The sequence below is a fragment of the Sebastes fasciatus genome, chromosome 2, assembly GCF_043250625.1.
Source record: "Sebastes fasciatus isolate fSebFas1 chromosome 2, fSebFas1.pri, whole genome shotgun sequence".
In the NCBI taxonomy this organism is placed as follows: domain Eukaryota; kingdom Metazoa; phylum Chordata; class Actinopteri; order Perciformes; family Sebastidae; genus Sebastes; species Sebastes fasciatus.
This window is the reverse complement of record NC_133796.1, coordinates 1,722,129-1,739,996: the sequence shown is the minus strand read 5'-3', so window position 1 is coordinate 1,739,996 and position 17,868 is coordinate 1,722,129. Positions and strand designations below refer to the sequence as shown.

General features: G+C 46.7%; 1 protein-coding gene across 9 annotated transcripts in view; it reads right to left on the bottom strand.

Moving 5' to 3' along the window:
* LOC141781492 (uncharacterized) overlaps nucleotides 1-17,868 on the bottom strand; it is a 49,380-nt gene that overhangs the window by 2,993 nt on the left and 28,519 nt on the right. For 6 of the 9 annotated variants that reach the window (XM_074657278.1, XM_074657340.1, XM_074657327.1 and 3 more), the window contains 10 exons: nucleotides 17,247-17,415; nucleotides 17,055-17,159; nucleotides 4,242-15,125; nucleotides 3,310-3,407; nucleotides 2,920-2,956; nucleotides 2,599-2,727; nucleotides 1,323-1,441; nucleotides 1,129-1,230; nucleotides 716-808; nucleotides 97-211 (listed from right to left, as the gene is read on the bottom strand). In XM_074657278.1, the coding sequence (XP_074513379.1) occupies nucleotides 97-211; nucleotides 716-808; nucleotides 1,129-1,230; nucleotides 1,323-1,441; nucleotides 2,599-2,727; nucleotides 2,920-2,956; nucleotides 3,310-3,407; nucleotides 4,242-15,125; nucleotides 17,055-17,159; nucleotides 17,247-17,415 (11,851 nt within the window). The remainder of the gene's footprint in view (nucleotides 1-96; nucleotides 212-715; nucleotides 809-1,128; nucleotides 1,231-1,322; nucleotides 1,442-2,598; nucleotides 2,728-2,919; nucleotides 2,957-3,309; nucleotides 3,408-4,241; nucleotides 15,126-17,054; nucleotides 17,160-17,246; nucleotides 17,416-17,868) is intronic. The other 3 variants (XM_074657307.1, XM_074657298.1, XM_074657317.1) reach the window with 3 other exon arrangements.

The window sequence follows — 17,868 nt, the reverse complement described above, 5'->3', positions numbered from 1 at the left end:
GGACAAGCGAGGACACTTTACCGTCTCATCTGAAGCTCAGGAACAACCAGGAACGAGGCTTCGTTAACACGCCTCTCTGGGGGAATGTCTGCGTACCTTTCGTGTTATTAGAGGCTGGTTGGGGTTGAGGCTCAGAGCTTCCCACTCTTCCTCTGTTTCCATGTCGACACTGAAGTCTCTCTGAGCGTCTCTGGACAGACCGGCGCCGACGCTGAGGAACAGAAGCAGTTTAAACGTTCAGCTCTGTTGAACATTAACCAAACAACCAATATTACCAAGAAGTGAAAGAGTGATCTATTGTAACATCCGCTCCCAGCAGCAGAGCTACGCTTCCGCCATTTTGGACTGAAAGCGACTACAACGTGGCGTAGCAACGTGGCGTAGCAACGTGGCGTAGCAACGTGGCGTGGCGTAACAACGTGGCGTGGCGTAACAACGCGGCTTGGCGTAACAACGTGGCGTAACAACGTGGCGTAACAACGTGGCGTAACAACGTGGCGTAACAACGTGGCGTAACAACGTGGCGTAACAAGTGTTCCTACTGGGAAGTTGATTAACCTAAATTAAAACGATACTCTGGTTTACAGACGTCTCTTATTCGTCCATGGACTCGTAGACTCATTGGTGTTTTCAGTCCAAAATGGCGGTCGGGTGTCGCAGCAGAGTTTCGTCTCTTTGCTTCTAGACTGTGTGTGTGCTGTATATGTATATTGACCTCTTTGCTCTGTCCTCAGACAGACGTAGAGCTTCCTCGGCCGTCTCTCTCCTCCCTCTCTCATCGGTCAGACTCTGCTCCAACTCCAGCAGCCTGAACATAAAAACACATGTCGATAATAATAATAATAATAATTATTGTTATTATTATTATAATAATAATAATTATTATTATAATAATAATAATTATTATAATAATAAGATTAATAATAATAATATTAATAATAGTAGTAATAATTATTATTATAATAATAATAACAATAATTATAATAATAATAATAATATTGATAATAATAATAATAATAATAATAATTATTATTATTATTATTATAATAATAATAATAATAATAATAATAGTAATAATAGCTCAGATTAAAATCTGTAAGAGATAAAGACATGTTATTGTCTCTTCACCTCTCTCGGAGCAGACTGGCTTCAGCAGTTTCAGCGACGGTGGAGTCGTTGCTTCTCTCCTGGGGGGCTCCGGGTGCAACCTCAGCATATACTGACCCCTGGTGGTGAGGAGCAGCATTACAGTCTGACAGCACAGAGAGACATGAAACAGAGGGAGGGGAAGTATACCGTATACTCCATGCATGCTGATATTTACCTGGACCTGGACCTGGTTCTCCAGCCAGTGGCAGCGGTTCTGGGTGTCCCTGAGGGTCTGTGATACGGCCCTCAGCTGAGCTGCAACCGCACCTTTCTCCTCCACCGCCTGCTGCAGCTGGGGGGGGTGAAGCAAAGCCGTATAGCTGAAAACCATTCTGGTGTTTTTAAAGAACTGAATTATTTATTATTTTTAGAGCGGCTCAGTTTTAAAGGTAGAGTGAAGATACTGGTATCATCTGAAACTAGAACACCTAGAAAAACTGATGAATCCATTGGTACCAATCATGTCATACTAGCTTGTTTTGAAGGTTAAATAACGCTCCAAAAATACGCTAAAAACGTCTGTATTTCTTTTTAAAAAAGGTCTGAAAAAATGTTTGAATAAAAAGTCAGATTTTTTTTTTTAAATGTGAAAAATGTCAGAAAAAAAAGTCCCAAAGATGTTTTAAAAAGTCCAAAAAGTCCCAAATAGTTATTAAAATTGTTTTTTTTGTTTTTTTTAAAAAGTCCAAAAAGGTCAGAGAAAAAGTCTGAAAAAAATCTGAAAAATGTTAAGAAAAAAATACCAAATTTCTTTTTTGAAAAATGCCAGAAAAAAAGTCCCAAAAATATTTAAAAATGTCCAAAAAAAGTCTGAAAAAAAAGTCCAAAAAGTCCCAAATAGTCGGGAAAATAGTTTTTTAAAAAAGTCCAAAAAGGTCAGAGAAAAGGTTCGAATAAAATGTTTAAAAATGTCCAAAAAAAGGCTGAAAAAAAAATCCGCAAAAGAAAAATTCTGAATAATATCCAAAAATAGTCAGAAAAATGTCAAAATAAAATGTCAGAAAATACTAGCTTGTCATGAAGGAGGTTAAATACGGCTCCAAACATATGCTTAAAATGTAAAAAAATTTCGAATAAAAAGTCAGAAAAATGTTTAAAAATAATCTGAAAAATGTAAAAAAAAAAATATCCGAATTTTTTTTGGGAAAAATGCCAGAAAAAAAGTCCCAAAATATTTAAAAATTGTCCAAAAAAAAGTCTGAAATTTTTTTCCAAAAAAGTCCCAAATAGTCTTAAAAATGTCGGGGAAAAAAGTAAAAAAAAAAAAAAGTCCAAAAGAAAAAGTGAGAAAAATACTAGCTTGTCATGAAGGAGGTTAAATAACGCTAAATTTTGTCGAGGAACAACTGTCATGTCTATTTTGTCAAAGGGGTCCCCTTGACCTCTGACCTCCAGATGTGTGCATGTTAATGGGTTCTATGGGTACCCAGTAGCTCAGCTGTTTGATACCTTCAGGTTGAGCTGCTGGATGTACTGGTCTCGTTGTTGGATCTCATACAAGCAGCGCTGCAGGTCTCCGTGAAGCTGGATCCTCTCCGCCTCCAACCGACTCACCGCCTCCTCCAGAACAACTGTCTGCTGTCGGGTGGAAGGAAAAAACACAAGAAGAAGAAAGACTCAACTAAAGGATTTTGCACCCACTAACACCCACTAGTACGCAGCAACAAAGACACGAGCTAAATCTCAGATAGTTCAGTGTAAACAGAACTTTTAGGAGGATTAACAAGAACAACACTAAAAAACAACAGATCACAGAAAGAAAATTCAAACCTTGACTGGCAGAGCGTCCGTCCTCTCTGCGTCAGATCTACAGAACAGAGAAACCTTTAGTATCATAAGATCAAATATTAGTGTATTAAATAATATTCAAGTGGCAACAGACAACTCTTCATCTCCACAAATATCATTTCTGGCTGGTCCTGACTTCCTTGAAGTCAATCTAAACGCTGATGGTGTCATTATTCTACAGCCATTACATTATGCAATCAATTCCCTTCATAATGAGACGTTACAGCAAAAAAGAAAACGTGTCTATAGCTTCTTTAAATCTCTCATTGAACTGTTTTTCGGTCTCATCACCACACAACAACAAGGCAGGTCCATCACACACAGCTACTCTCTATTTTCACTCCACTTTACATTGAACTGATGCAGTTTTACCTCAGATCTGCTGTTTCCTGCTGGAAGCTGCTGAGTCCGTCAGTTTGCATCTTCTTCACTGTTTGCTGTAGTTCGTCCGTCTTCTGCCTCTTCGCCTCCTGCAATGACATCAAAGCTGTCAGTCACAAAGATAAAACGATTTAAAAACATTAGAGCTGTCAAAGTTAACGCAATAATAACACGTTTTAAAGTTAGAGTGAAGATTCTGGTATCATATGAAACTAGAGAACCTGATGAATCCATCGGTACCAACCAGGTCAGACTAGCTGGTCACAAAGGAGGTTAAATAACGCTCCGGAGTTATAGGCTAAATGTTGGAGAGGGAAAAGCTGTCATGTCCATGTTCAAAGGGGTCCCTTGACCTCTGACCTCCAGATCAGTGAATGTAAATGGGTTCTATGGGTACCCACGAGTCTCCCCTTTACAGACATGCCCACTTTATGATCATCACATGCAGTTTGGGGCAAGTCATAGTCAAGTCAGCACACTGACACACTGACAGCTGTTGTTGCCTGTTGGGCTGCAGTTTGCCATGTTATGATTGGAGCATATTGTTTTATGCTAAATGCAGTACCTGTGAGGGTTTCTGGATCAATATCTGTCATTGATTTGTGTTGTTCATTGATTTACAATAATAAATATGTGCATATATTTACATAAAGCAGCAGATTTGTCCTCTCTCATGTTGATAAGAGGATTAAATACTGGATAAATCTCCCTTTAAGGATCATTTTGAATATAATAAATATTTTCATTGACAGCTCTAATAAAAATATGATCAAACTGAACTTCACAGACGAAACGATGATGCATCCAAACAAAGAAACACCATGCAACTGGAAGCGATGAGTGATGCCGCATGCTTTCCACAAGATGAAACACAGCAGAGAGGAAGCAGCCAAACTGAAACCACATTCGATGACTCGACTTACCAGCCCTTCGTTCTCACTCTGGAGGGCGCCGACGCCACTTCCTTTTGACCGCTCCACACTCACGGAGGTGACGGCCTCTGGGCTCGACCCTTGCCTGGACTCGACCACCACTCTTTTGGCCCCGGCCAGCTCATCCATCAGCCGGTCGCGGTCGTTTTGGAGGCTGGCCATGGATCTGGAGAACGCCGAGAGCTGCCTGCCGTACATGCTGTTCTCCAGGACGACCCGCTTCAGTTCCCTCTCCTTCTCGGACAAATCCTTCGACAGCACGTCCAACAACTTGTTCAGCTCTGCGTGTGCGTCTTCGTTCTCTAAAGCTTTTAGTTTACCAACGAGGACGTCCCTCTCTTTGGCAAACATGGCCAGGTCAGCGATGGCGTCCTGCAGACTGCGCTCCACCTTGTTCAAGGCCGCCTGAGTCTCTCGGAGTTCTTCGTCGTATCTGTTTCTCAGGATCTTGAAGTCTTCGATGAGCTGGTCTCGGTCGTTCTGCAGAGCGGCCATGGCTCTGCACATGGACTCGTTCTGAGCCTTGGTGTCTTTGCTCTGCGTCTTTGCGTCTGATAACTGCTGCTCCATCTCCAGCAGGTCTTTAGCGAGCTCCGCCGCCCTTTGATCCGCCGCCTCCCGCTCGTTCCTCATCAGCTCCACCTCGCGCTCGAACGTGTCCAGCTCGCTGTTGTACTTGTCCTCAGCTTCAGCCAGGTTTTTGTCTGTTTCATTTTCCACCAGCTGCATTTTTTCCTTGAGCTCCTCAGTAAGAGTTTTCTGAGAGAGAAGTCTTTGATGCAGGTCATTACACTCAGCTGCTTTGACCGCCACGGCTTCCTGGAGATCACTAATCACTTTGCCTTCATTAGTGGCCGATCGCTCCTTCTTTAGAGCCTCCAGGCCTGAAACCTGAGCTTTAAGTTTAGAAATATCTGCTCTTAAAGTGTCGCTCGCCTCTTCTTCCTCCTGCAGCTCCGACCGAGACTTCCTGTGCTGCTTCTCGGCCGCGGCCTTCTGCTTCTCCAGGGTTTTGATGACATCCTGCTGCTTATTCAGCAGCACCTTCAGCTGGTTGTCCTTCAGGAACAAAACCTGATTCAGGTCCTCTCTGTAGCGAACCAGCTGAGCCCTGAGCATCGCGTTCTCCGAGTTCAGATCGTCCATTTGATGCAGCAGTTTTCTTATTTCGTGTTTAAGGCCTTTGGTGGTGCCACCTTCCCCGTCAGCCTCTTTACTCTTCAACCCCAACTGACTCTTTGCTTCAAGTATCCTGTATTCTGACATCAGTCGCTCCCGTTCGCTCTGCAGAGACACCATGGAGTTCTTGAACGACTCCATCTTTGCAGCCATGTGCTCCTTCTCCTGGGTAGACCTGTCCACTTTAATTTGCAGGCTTTTCACCTTCGCTTCAAGGCCTCTCAACTCTTTGTCGGCCTTTTCTCTCTGGTAGCGTGAGGAAGTCAACCTGTCCTCGTACACCGCCACCTGGCTGCGATAATTAGCCTGGAGTTGTTCCAGATATCCTGACATCTGTCCGTCTCTGCAGGACAACAGGGAGGAGATCTCAGCGTCTTTGCTCTGGAGGAGTGTTTTCAGTTGCAGCGACATTCCCTCCTGCTTCTCAAAGTCAGCTTGAACTCTGTCGTTTTGAGACTGTAAAAGAAGCAGCTGAGCGTCTGCGTCTGCGTTCATCTTCTCCGTCTGCTGGAGATTCAGCTGCATCTGGGAAATCAAGTCGTCTCTGTCGGCGAGCTGTCGGTTCAGCGCGTCTTTATCTTGTTCCAATCGTTTGGCGTGAGCGCCGAGCTCCTTCTCCTGCACGGCCATGAGCTCCACCGTCTCGCTCAGCTCGGCGTTGCTCGCGCTCATGATGAACAGCTGTCTCTGCTGCGCGGCGGCGGCGACGGAGTACTCGTTCAGAGTCCTCTCCAGTCTCGACTTGGTCACTCGCAGCTCGTTCACCTCTTTGTCCTTCGCTCTCATGTCCTCCAGGAACCGCTTGATCACGAAACCCTGTTCGAGGAGTTGGCTGTCCTTCTCGTGTAACGTCTTTTGGTACAAGTCGTTCCAAAGTTTGGATGCGTCCGCACCTTGAGGAGCGCCGCATAACGCCGACAGCTTCGCCTCGTTAGTCACAGCGGATCTTTTTAGAGTGTTTATCTGGAGATCTTGAGAGTCGAGGTGCTGCCTCAGTTCAGTCACTTTCTGACTCTCTTTATCTTTTAGCTCCTTCAGCTCGTCTATCTGCTGCTGCAACATGAACTGGTTCTCCAAATAAAATTGTTTCTCGTCTGTATTTTGTGGTGATTTTGTTTCCTCCAGGACCGTTTTTCTTTCCTGCGACAGGTCCAGAGCCAGCTGGTCTCGCTCAGACTCGACGCTCTGGATCCTCTCCGAGGCCTGCTGGAGGAGATTCTTGTGTGTCGTCAGCTCAGCTTCGACTCCTTTACCTCTCTCCTCTAAAGCCGACATCTTCTCTGAGCTTTTCTTCAGCTCCTTCTCAGAGTGTTCGCCGGCTGACCGCGAGCTCTTCAGAGCGCTCTCTAAATCTAAAATCACTTCCTGGTATTTGATGCAGTTTTGCTGCAGCTGGTTGATCTCCTGATGCTTTTCTCTGAGCAGCTCTCGCAGCTCTTTCTTCACATTCTTGGAGCCCTCGCTGCCTCTCTGAACAGTCTTGAGCTTCTCCTCAAACTCTCGGACCAACTTGAGCTGCTCCTCCTCCTTCTCCTGGCGAACCCGACCGCTCATCTCTTTGCTCGCCGCCAGCTGAGAGGACAGCTGTGCGCTTTGGGTTTGCCAAACGGAGACGGACTCGGTCAGCTCGTCGATCCTTTCGGAGTTTTTGAGGATCACGGTTTCCAAATATTCGTTTTCATTTTTCACTTTGTCTGAAATCTCTTGAGCGTTCTCCAGCTCCTCCTGCAGCAGAGACTTGTCGTCCTCCAGGATCCTCACCTTCTCGTTGAGGCTGATGGTCTCGCGGTTGTGTCCGTCGATGACGTCCTTGAGCTCTTTAATGTCGTCGTCTTTCTTCCCCAGCTGCAGCTCGTGATCGTTCTGTATCTCCTCGATTCTTCCAGAGAGATTTTGCTTCTCCTTCTGCAATACGTTGTTGATTTCCGACTGAGCACCCAGTTCTGTTTTCTGGGCCTCGATCTGGGCGGTCAGCGAATTATTCAAACTGAGAGCTTCGTCCAGTTTGAGCTGCATGTTGTTTGTGTACGTTTTTGATTCCAGGTGCTTCTCTTCCAGCGAACCGCTCGCTTCTTCCAGCTTCTCCGTCAGTTGGTTATTTTCAGCCTCCAGCTCGGCGAGCTTCTCTCTGAGCTCCTCTGATGTCTCTTTAAGTCTGCAGAGCTCAGCCTCCAGTTGTTGATGTCTATCAGTCAGATCGCACACCGCCATTTTGTGGTTTTCTTCCAGCTCAGCCAGCTCTTTTTTCATTTTCTCATTCTCTTCCTCCAGCTCTTCAATCTTCTGCCGCTTCTCTTTGGAAAATTTGTGCATCCTCTCTTTAATCCTTGCATTTTCTTCCTCCGTCTCTTTAGCTCGCTTGTCCAGAATCTCCATCTCGGCCTCCTGTTTGTGGGTTTTCCTGAGGGCTTCCTGCCGGTCTCTTTTAGACCCCTCCAAAAGCTGCCTCATTTTATCCATTTCACTGCTGACGTTTTCATAAGCCTGTAAAAGAGACTCATACTCTTGTTTCAGCTCGGCGTGCTTCGTCTTCCACTTGGACAGCTCCTCCGCCTGAGAATCGTTGAGAGACTCGAGCTGGCAGGAGAAGGCCTGTTTCTGCTGCGTGATGTTCTCTATGGTCAGCTTCAGGCTGTCGCAGGCCGCCGACAGGCTGCGGTTATCGCTGAAGATGCCGTCGGCCTCGGTGCTCAGCTCGTCTTTCTCCTTGTTCAGCGACGACACGGAGCTTTCCAGGTCCACGTTTTGCTGTCTCAACTTCAGCACCGACGACTCCAGATTAAAGTACTCGGCTTCTTTAGTTTCGTGTTTGGCCGACAGCTTTTCTACTTCCTCCTTGAGCGTTGCGTTTTCCTTCAGGAGCTCTTTCCTCGACACTAAAGCGGCTTGAAGTTTCCTGGTCAGGAGAGTGATTTTGCTTTGGTTGTCCTGATCGTTTGTTGATTTCTGAAGCTCGTCGGCCTCCGTCCTCATCTTCTCAACGGCAGTTTCGTGTGTTCTAATCTGCTGCTTTAGTTGCAGTTCAAGTGCAGCGATTAGTTCTTCCTTTTCCGACACCAGAGCCTGACAAACCACCAAGGCGTCGTCTCTCTCCTTCAGCTTCACTTCAAAGTTTTCAGCACATTTGATCTCTTTTACTTTCTCCTTCAGCGTGGCTACCTCATCTCTGAGTCCATCCATTAATCTGAAAGCATCTTCTTTCTCTTGCTTTAACGAATCCAAACGCAGTTGTGTTTGTTCGAGCTCCTCCGTTAAAGCACGTTTGTCGTCGCTGAGCTGCTGCTGCGTTTCTGCAGACGTCTTCTGGATGGTTAAAATTGAAGCGACGGCTGTCTCCAGTTCCACTTTCATCTGGTTACTCTTCTCCAACAGAGCCTCGTTTTCTTCCATCAACAGTTGATGTTTCTCAGACTCCGAGACGCTCAGCTGGGTCAGCAACACTTGCTTCTCCTGTCGGCTCTTCAGCTCCGCAGCTTTAATCTCTTCCAGATGTTTCTCAACTTCTTCCGTTTTCTCTTTTACTTCTGCACGAGCTCTCTTTAAGTCGTCCTCTACCGCGTGAAGTTTTGCTTTCAAAGCTTCCGCGACTACCAGAGCCTTGTCTTTGCTCGCCATCTCAAGAGACGCGCTCTCGAATCTGGATTTAACGTTTTCTAGCTCCATTTGCAGGTTTGACAGAGAATGGCACTGGCTCTCCTTCTCAGCCAGAGACATCTTTAGATCTTGTAGGGTTTTATCCCTCTCCTCTACGAGCTGTCTCAACGTGTCCAGCTCATCCAGATCAGACAGAGAGCTTTTACGGATCTCCTCCAACTCTCGGACCTTCTCGTCGAAGTTCATCTGGACGGCGTTGAGCTCGTTGGTCTGCTGGCAGCGCTGCTCCAGGAGAGCCTTGTAGTCGTCTTTCAGCTCAGCCAGTTCTTGAGTTAATTTCTTTTCATTTTCTTGAGCTTTCTTCAGCGTCTCTTTGCGTGCCAGCAGGGCAGCCTGCGCCTTCTTCTGTATCTTTGCTTTTTCCAGCTTCATCTGAGCGAGCTCGTTTTCTAAATCAACAGCGGCGGCAGCGGAGGAAGACTTATCCTTTAGCTCATTCTGAAGCTCTTCTAACTTCTGCGCCGAGCTCTTCCGGTCTTGCTCCAACGCGTCTTCCTTCTGGGCGGCGACGGACTGCAGCCGCTCCACGAGGGAGCTTTTCTCAACCAAACACGCTTCTTTCTCGTCGAGTGCGTCAAGCAAAACTTGTTTTTCTGACTCTAATTGCTCCACAAGTCTTTCACTTTCTGTTTTGTGCTCAAGAATTTTCTTTTCAAGAAGAGAAACATTTTCTTCGTATATTTGCGCACTGGCCTGAGCTCGATTTGTTACTTCCTGTAACGTGTCCTGTAAAAGTGAAACCTCAGATTTATCGTTTGCATTTTCATATTGTTCGATTCTTTTCAGCAGATCTTTTCTGACGACGAGAGCAGCTTGAAGCTTCTTCTTCGTTGCATCTTTTTCTTTACACACCGCGGCTAGTTCGCTCTTTAGATCCTTGTTTTTGTTCATCAGCTCGAGCGTCTCTGAATTCTTGGTCTCTATTTCACGTTGAGAGCTTGAAATACGTTCCTCCAGCTGCTGAGAAATCTCTCCAAGCCTCTCCGTGGAGGTTTTGTGTTCTTGCTCCACGTTTTCCAGTTGCGCCGCGAGTTTCATTCTCTCATTGGAGGCAGATTCGATGACTTGGGCGACGGATGCGTCTTTATCCCATAATTGCTGACCGAGTCCAGCCATTAGCTCCTTCTGCTGACTGATCTGAATGCTCATACAGTTGATCTGCTCGTCTTTAGCTTGCGATTCGCCTTGTAAAGAAGCGTGTTTGACGGCAGCTTCTTTCGCCGTCTCTAACTCCGTCTGTAGACGCTCCACCATCTCTTGCAAAAGTGCAATTTGTTGACCCTTCTCCTCATCACTCCTCTCTCCTTTAGTCTGTGTCTTGTGTAATTGTGCGACGGTTTTATCCAACTCATTTTTCAAAGTGTCTACCTCAGACTGATGACCGTCTTGTAATTGTTTTATCAGGTCCTGTAAAGAGGCGTTTTCTACAGAGGACTCTTTGTTTTTTCTCTCTAAGACTGTTTGTAACTGGTGTTCTGCAGCGTTTAGCGCCTGCTGCAAATGATTGTTGTCGTTCTCCTTCTCCTGGACAGACGCTAACACCTTCTCCAGCTGAATCCTGGACGCTGACGCCTCCGACTCTTTAGCGCTCAGTTGATCGGATCCCTGCCTGATGGCGGAGGAAGCTACCGCTAGTTTCTCCTGCAAACGATCCAAGTCTCCTTTCAAAGCATTAACTTTAACATCTTTAGATTTCATTTCATTTTCAACACTCTGCAGCTGTTCTGCGAGCAGGTTCTTATCCTGTTTCTCTCTATCCAGAACTAACAGCCACTCTCTCTCAGAGTCCTGCAGAATCTGCTCTATCTTTTGAATGTTTTCTGTTAACCGAGACACTTCTTCGTCTTTGGCACTAACCTTTGCTTGAAGGCTCTCCTTCTCCGACGTGGTTTGCTCCATTATTTCCTTTGTGCTGCCGGACCGCTGCTCCATTTGAACCTGCGACGCCCGGATCTGGTGGTGTCTCTTCTCCAGCTCCTCCCTCTCTGCGACATGTTTTCTAACTTCCTCTTGCAAACGTGCGTTTTTGCTACCACTGGCCGCGAGACGCTTCTGGTGCTCCTCCTTTGACGAGCTAATCTCCTCGTTTAGCCTCTTGTTCTGCTGTTCTAGTTTCTGTATTTCTGAGAGCAGCTGGGATGTGTGTTTGGCCTGCGATGTGTACTGACTGTTGATAGCGTGGAGAGCCATTTCCCTCTGCTCCAGGTTTTCTGTCAGCGCGTTCATCTGCGCCACGACCTGAAGATGCTGCGATTTCAGTCTTTCTATTTCGACCGTCAGCAGCGACACGCTCGCCTGGTGGGAAGCAAAAGCTTCGTCTTTTTCCTTCGAAAGATTCAAGTTCAAGTCTTCGGTTTTCTCCAGTTTGCGACGCATCGCTGATAACTCGCGTCTCAGTGTTTCTATCGTGGTCTGATGTTCGTTACCGGTGTCGTTCAGTGACTTCCGGAGGCCGGACGCCTCATCGGTCCTTTGGGACAGTTGCTTCCTCGCGTCTCGCAGCTCCTCTAAGCTGGTGGCGTATCTCTCCTGTAGGTCGTTAAAGGCCCTTTGTGTTTCTCCGGCTGAAGTTTTGAGGTTTTCCGACTCGGCGGACAGCAGCTGGATACGACTCTGCAGCTGTGACACCAACTCGGTGCTCTCCGCGAACTGAGTTTTGAAGAGCGACGCCTCGTCTGCTCGTCTCTGAATATCCTGAAGAGACTTTGACTCTTTTTCTTCCAAGGCCTTTCTCAGATTTTCCACCTCAGATATCTGGACCTGGAGGGCGACGTTGAGCTTCGTGACCGATTCTTCAAGGTGTGAGGTCTTTTCTTTCAAGCTGTCACACTCCACTTCTTTGGCTCGTAGATCTGAACTGAGATTTTCAACAGCAGCTGAAGAATGACTTTGATATTCAAGACTTGACTTTTCTTTAATCTCGAAACTATCTTTCAGCGCGGAAGACTCTGAAGAAAGACGGTCAACTTGTCCTCTGAGTTTACAGACACAGTCTTCAAGCTCTGAAACTTTTGCACTCAACCTGTCGTTGTCGTCTGCTTTCTGCTTCAGCTGCTCCTCCTGCTCACTGATTCTCCCGTTGAGTTGCCGGATCAAACTCTCCTGCTGTTTCAGGGACTCGTCTTGTCCCTTCACGCTCAAACGAAGCCTCTCCTTCTCCGAGGCTGCAGTTTGGAGTTTGTCGTCCCAATCACTGACCGCCGTTTTGAGATGCGCGACCTCTTCGTGTGCTTTGGACAACTCCGTCGCCGTTCTCTGAAGCTCAGATTTCAATCTCGCATTCTGCTCAGTCAGCGCTTGGATATTATCGTTAAAGTCGACGACGTCTGCTCTCCTCTGGTCCTCCGTCTGGGTCAGCTGACTGTTTTCTGCGGTGAGTTTCTGCACGGCGGCCTTCAGGTTGGCGATTTCAGCCTCCGCCTCTGCGGCGTTCTCGTTCATGGCGCCGAGCTGGCCGCTCAGTGAGATCACCGACTCGTTCCGTTTATCCAGCTCCTCTTTGTGCTTCTGAAACTCACGTATTACTTCTTTCAATGTCTGTTCTTTTTGCTCCACCTCAGCCTGCGTCTGTGATACGAGCGCTTTCTGCTGCTCCACTTCTGCTGCTTTCTGCTGAAACATGGCGTCTTTCTCCAGCAGCCCCGTCTTGAGCACGGATCCTTGCTCCTGAAGCATGGACACAGTATCCTGAAGCTGCAGCAGCTGGTTCTGCTGAGCGGACGACGTTTGTTCTTTCTCTTTCAACGACGTGTCGAGTTGACCGACTTGCTTCTTTAAGCCGTCGAGTTGCTCTGACAGATGAGCGCATTCGCTCGTTTTCTCGAGCAAACCTGCAGAGTTTGACTCTTTGTCTTGTTTTAATTCGTCTCCTGCAGCGGCGAGCTTCTCCTTCTCCTTCGACAGGCCGTCGATCGTGTTCTGATTCTCTGAGATCTGAATCTCAAGCCCAGATTTTTGTTCTCGCAGTAGATTCCTCTCAGCGGTTAGCTCAGAAACTGATCTGATGTTCTGCTCCTGCTCCTCTTGAAGCCTCCGATTGTTTTCCGTCAGGTTGCTGATCTGCACGCTGAAACCGGCGTTCTCTTCGAGAGTTGCTTTGAGCCGTCCGTCAAGGTCCGACAGAACCTGCTTTTGCAGAGCGAGCTCCTTTTCTCTGGATTCACAAGCAGAGCGGAGTCGGTGGTTCTCCTCCGTCGCCGCCTGGATGTGGCCGTTTAAGCTCGCCACCTCCGTTCGCCTCAGCTCGGCTTCAGACTCCGCCACACGGATCCGGTCGCTCAGAGACTTAACGGCGTTGTTTGCGTCGTTCAGTTCGTCTTTGTGTTTTTCACACTGCTGCGTCACGTTCTTCAACATCTCTTCTCTCTCTTCAATCTGCCGGCGGAGCTGTGAGTGTTCTTCACCGAGCGATTCAGCTTCTGTTTGCAGCTTGGATACGATACTTTTCTGGAGTGTAAATTCATTCTGCAAACTGTGGTACCCGTCCTGCTTCTCTTTCAGCATCGCGTCCTTCTCCGTTAAGCCAGACGTCAGACTGCGCTCCTGTTCTCGCCGCAGAGACAGCGTTTCCTGAAGTTGCGTCTGATCTCGCTGGAGCTGCTCTACCTGCGAAGACAAGTTTTGCACTTCCTCCTGCAGCTGTTTCACCTTCTCCTCCCTCTCCCTCAGTAACCGGCTCAGTTCACTACATTCGTTTGTTTTTGCCAGCAGCGTCTCCGAGCTCGAGTTAGCGCTCTGCTCAAAAACTCTGTTCAACTCGTTAGTTCGAAGAGTCAAATCCTCTTTGTCTTTCTCCAGCCCTTCGATTATCGTGTTGTTCTGTGAACGCTGCGTCTCCAACACGGACACTTGGGCCTGCAGGGAATCCTTTTCAAGTGTAACTCGTGAAATAGTTTCCACACTCTCAGCTACTTCCAGCTCCAGTCTCTCTCTCTCTTTGATGAGGACGTCTACTTGATTCTCGAGGCTGCGGTTGAGCTCAACAGCAGATGAAACCTTTTCACCGAGCTGATTCACGTTCTGCTTTTGCAGCTCCAGCTCCTCCGTCAGCCCTTTGAGTTTCTCCTGCAGCTGCTTCTTCTCCGTCTTCACGGATTTTAACAGATTCTTCAGCTTGGAGATATTTTCAGATTTGCTCTGAAGTTCGTCGCTCAGTTTCTCCTTTTCAGAATCCCGGTTTTGCAGCTCGGTGTTGAACTTCCGCCTCTCGTCCTCGGCCCGTTCGCCGGTCGTCTTTAGTTGGTTTTCCAGCGATGTGATGGTTTCCAGTTTCTCTTGCATGTCCTTCTTGATGTGCTCCTCACTCTGGACCTGCTCCTCCAGCTGTCTTGACAACGTCTGCATCTCATTATTGTGTTTTTCCACCTGAGCCAGGAGTTCGTTCTGTTCATCTTTGACAGATTTCAGCTCTCTTTGCAGGAGTTGCTCACTGCTTGTGTTTTTGTCTTTGGATAGCGTCAGCTGTTCCTTCAGTGACGTGATGTGCGTTTCACATTCAGAGAGATGATTACGTTGGCTCACGATCTGTTTCTGGATCTCCCCCCGAAGCTCCTGAATAGTTCTCTTGTCCTCCTCGGCCTGCTTTATCAGATGTTCCACCTCGGCCACGTTAGACTCTCTCTCCTCTTTGGCCTTCACCAACTCCACCTCCGTGTCCTTCACTTTCTCCACTAGCTCTGAGATCTTGCCGTCCAGCTCTCGCTGGTCTGAAGTCTGCGATTCTCTGATGATCGTGGCCTCCCGCTCCGCCTTACTCAGAGCGGTTTCTACCCGAACCAGGTTCTCCTCTTTGAGTTTGACCTCCCGCTTCAGCGCCGTGACCTGCTCTGCGTACTCCGCCATGTTCCCGGAGAGGGTGGATATCTCCTCGTCCTTCTCCAGCACGACGTCTCTAAGCCGGTCGATCTCCCGCTCGCAGCTCTGAAGGTCGTGAATGAGTTGGGCTCGCTCCTCCAGGTGGGTCGAGTTTAGTTTGTCCAGCTCCTCGTTCGTCTGATCGAGCTCGGTCTGTAAAGTTTCTACGGTGACTTCCTGCTTCTGAGTCTGAAAATGAGGAGATGAAAACAACGATAAAGCATCGAGTGAGTCAAAGATTACGACATATCACCTCTCTATATAGAGTACGAACTGATTCAAGTACGGGTCCATTATTTGTTTTCTGTCGCTTCCCAGCGGTGCTCCTGATGTAGTCAAATCCCAACATTTACATTTTAGTTGATGTATGTTTTATTGTCAAAATGGGATTTTCCTTCATACCCTTCTAAAGCTTTTCTTTTCTTTTCGTTAACGAAAACTAATATGATGAAGACGAGACAATGACGAGACGTCACCGACATCATTAAACACCAACGATGACGTTATCAAACATGCAATAAACGATCTCTCTCTCTCTCTCTCTCTCTCTCTCTCTCTCTCTCTCTCTCTCTCTCTCTCTCTCTCTTTCTCTCTCTTTCTCTCTCTTTCTCTTTCTTTCTCTTTCTTTCAGAGGCTCTGGTAGATTTATCCAATCGCAAAGTTTTGATCCCAAATCACAGCCTGGCTTTTTCTCTGGTGTTCCTCGAGGTCTTGGTGTCTTAATGTGGGATTTTGGAGAGATTATTGATCATTTTTACCAATTCTCCAGTGGAAAAAAAAAAAGGTTAAATTTATCACCATATCTGTGAAACAAACGGAATCAACCCAACAACTACTGCAACAACTGATGAGACATAATAGAGCATGATGATGACCATCAGATACTTCTATCATCATGTTCCAATCCCTGATACACTTTTACTATTTATATCTGATTAATGACTAGAACAACTCGACCCTCAGCGCTGAGCAGCATCTCAGATTAATCTCCAGGTTCCAGCTTTCAGATGATGTTCACCACTTCTATGTGACGTCTACTGTTGACCTGCTATCTCCCCTAAAGACCCCCTGGACCCCCTAAACACCCCCTGGACCCTCTAAAGAAGACTAAAACTGGTCTATTGTGGTTCTCAGAGGGTTAAACATTCAACCTGTGTTGAATAATGACTAAAATGACAGGAATGTTCAGTATAATCTGACGACTGAACAGGACTGAAATTAAATTTAAAAAAAAGATAGCTGACAATAAGAGAGAAAAACATTTTGACTAAAATCGAATGCCTTTTTGGCGACTAAAACTATGAAGGATAAAAATGTGACTAAATGTAATAAGTATTTCCGTCTGACGTCTGACGTAGGTTTCTGCATGATGACATTTCACATATATATGTATATATATCCTGTATATGTATATATATCCTGTATATGTATATATATCCTGTATATATACATATATCCTCACCCATTCAGTGTGTATTACCTACAGTAACTTAGATGGCCGGCGGCACGGAAGCTAAGCAAGTACAGCTGTAGACGTCACGTTCGTTCAGATCCGAAACAACACAATAACACAAACAAACTAACCGATCGATGCAGCGGTAGACCAGCTACTCAACTTTAGCACTATTAAACATTTTTCAACTCTCGCCGACCAGAACAAAAACACCAAATGTGCAGCGTTCAGACGCTCAGACGCTCAGAACAGACGCTCGGCGGCTCGCCACGCTGCTGGTGTTTTCAGTGTAAATACGTGGCGCTCCCATTGCTAAGGATTTAAAAAAGAAAAAACATGGCGGTTGTGGCGGTTAGCTTGTCGTCCCCTGCGGTTAGCTTGTCAATAGCGCGGTGTTGCATTATTGCGGTGAATGTGACTAACCCTTTCAGTTATTTCCAAACTAACGTTGACTCAGCTAGAGCTAGCATTCACATCATTCATACCCTTATTGATTAGCTTGCTATGCTGACCTACGTCACTGCTCTCTGCTAACGGCTGAGTGGACGGTTACATTTGAAAACAACAGAAAAGAACGCAGATGGAGCCGCCCTATGAACTGTGATTAAAAAACTGCTTAAAAAAGTGAAACATTTCTGAAAATATAAAGATTCCTGAAGTCCCACCTTCTCCTTCAGCACGCTCAGCTTCTGCGCGAGGTCGACGACCTCCGTCTTCATCTCAGAGCGCTGTTTCTCTGAGCTGCTGCATTTCCTAGAAACACTCTCGAGCTGCAGAAGAAGAAACAACTAGGTAAAGTAACTATCGCTGAATACTGAACTTCGAGAAGAACAGAAAGAAGGAGTCAGAAGTCTTACGGCGTGCTCAGCCTGGAGGAGCTTATCAGACACGTCTTTCAACTGAACTTCTTTCTCACTCAGAGATTCTCGGAGGCCGTTGATGAGCTCCAGCTTCTCAGACGTCTTGGCCAACGTGTTCTCCTTCTCGATGAGCGAGCTCTCTAGACACTCTTGAGTGTTACTGAGCCTGAAAACACAATCACAACAGTTATAATATCAAATACCAGGCTGTATGCAGCAATGCCGAGTTTAGAAGTCCTCTGAGAGCTAATTTGACAAAATGAAAGTGGCAGAGAGCTACTCATAGCGCCGTCAAGTTGTACATCGCCAGCAGACATCATTTCTGTCTTTACTTTCATGGTCCTTTAATAATGTTTCAGCCGCCGCAGTCATCGCTTCTGTTACAATCCCTCACTAGGTGAAGGCTTTTTCGTTTCGTTAGGATGTGCGCCACTTTAAACGAAGCCTCTGCTGCAGCGTTGGCCTTCCTCTGTCGTCTTTTAACCGTTGTTTCCAGCTCCTTCACCTTTTCCGTTCGTAGACTGCTACCAGACGGAAAGTCCCGTGAAAAGTTGCCGTGGACTTTGGTGAAGTGGCGATCAACGTTACATCTTCTACCGACTGACACGCTCGCACCGCA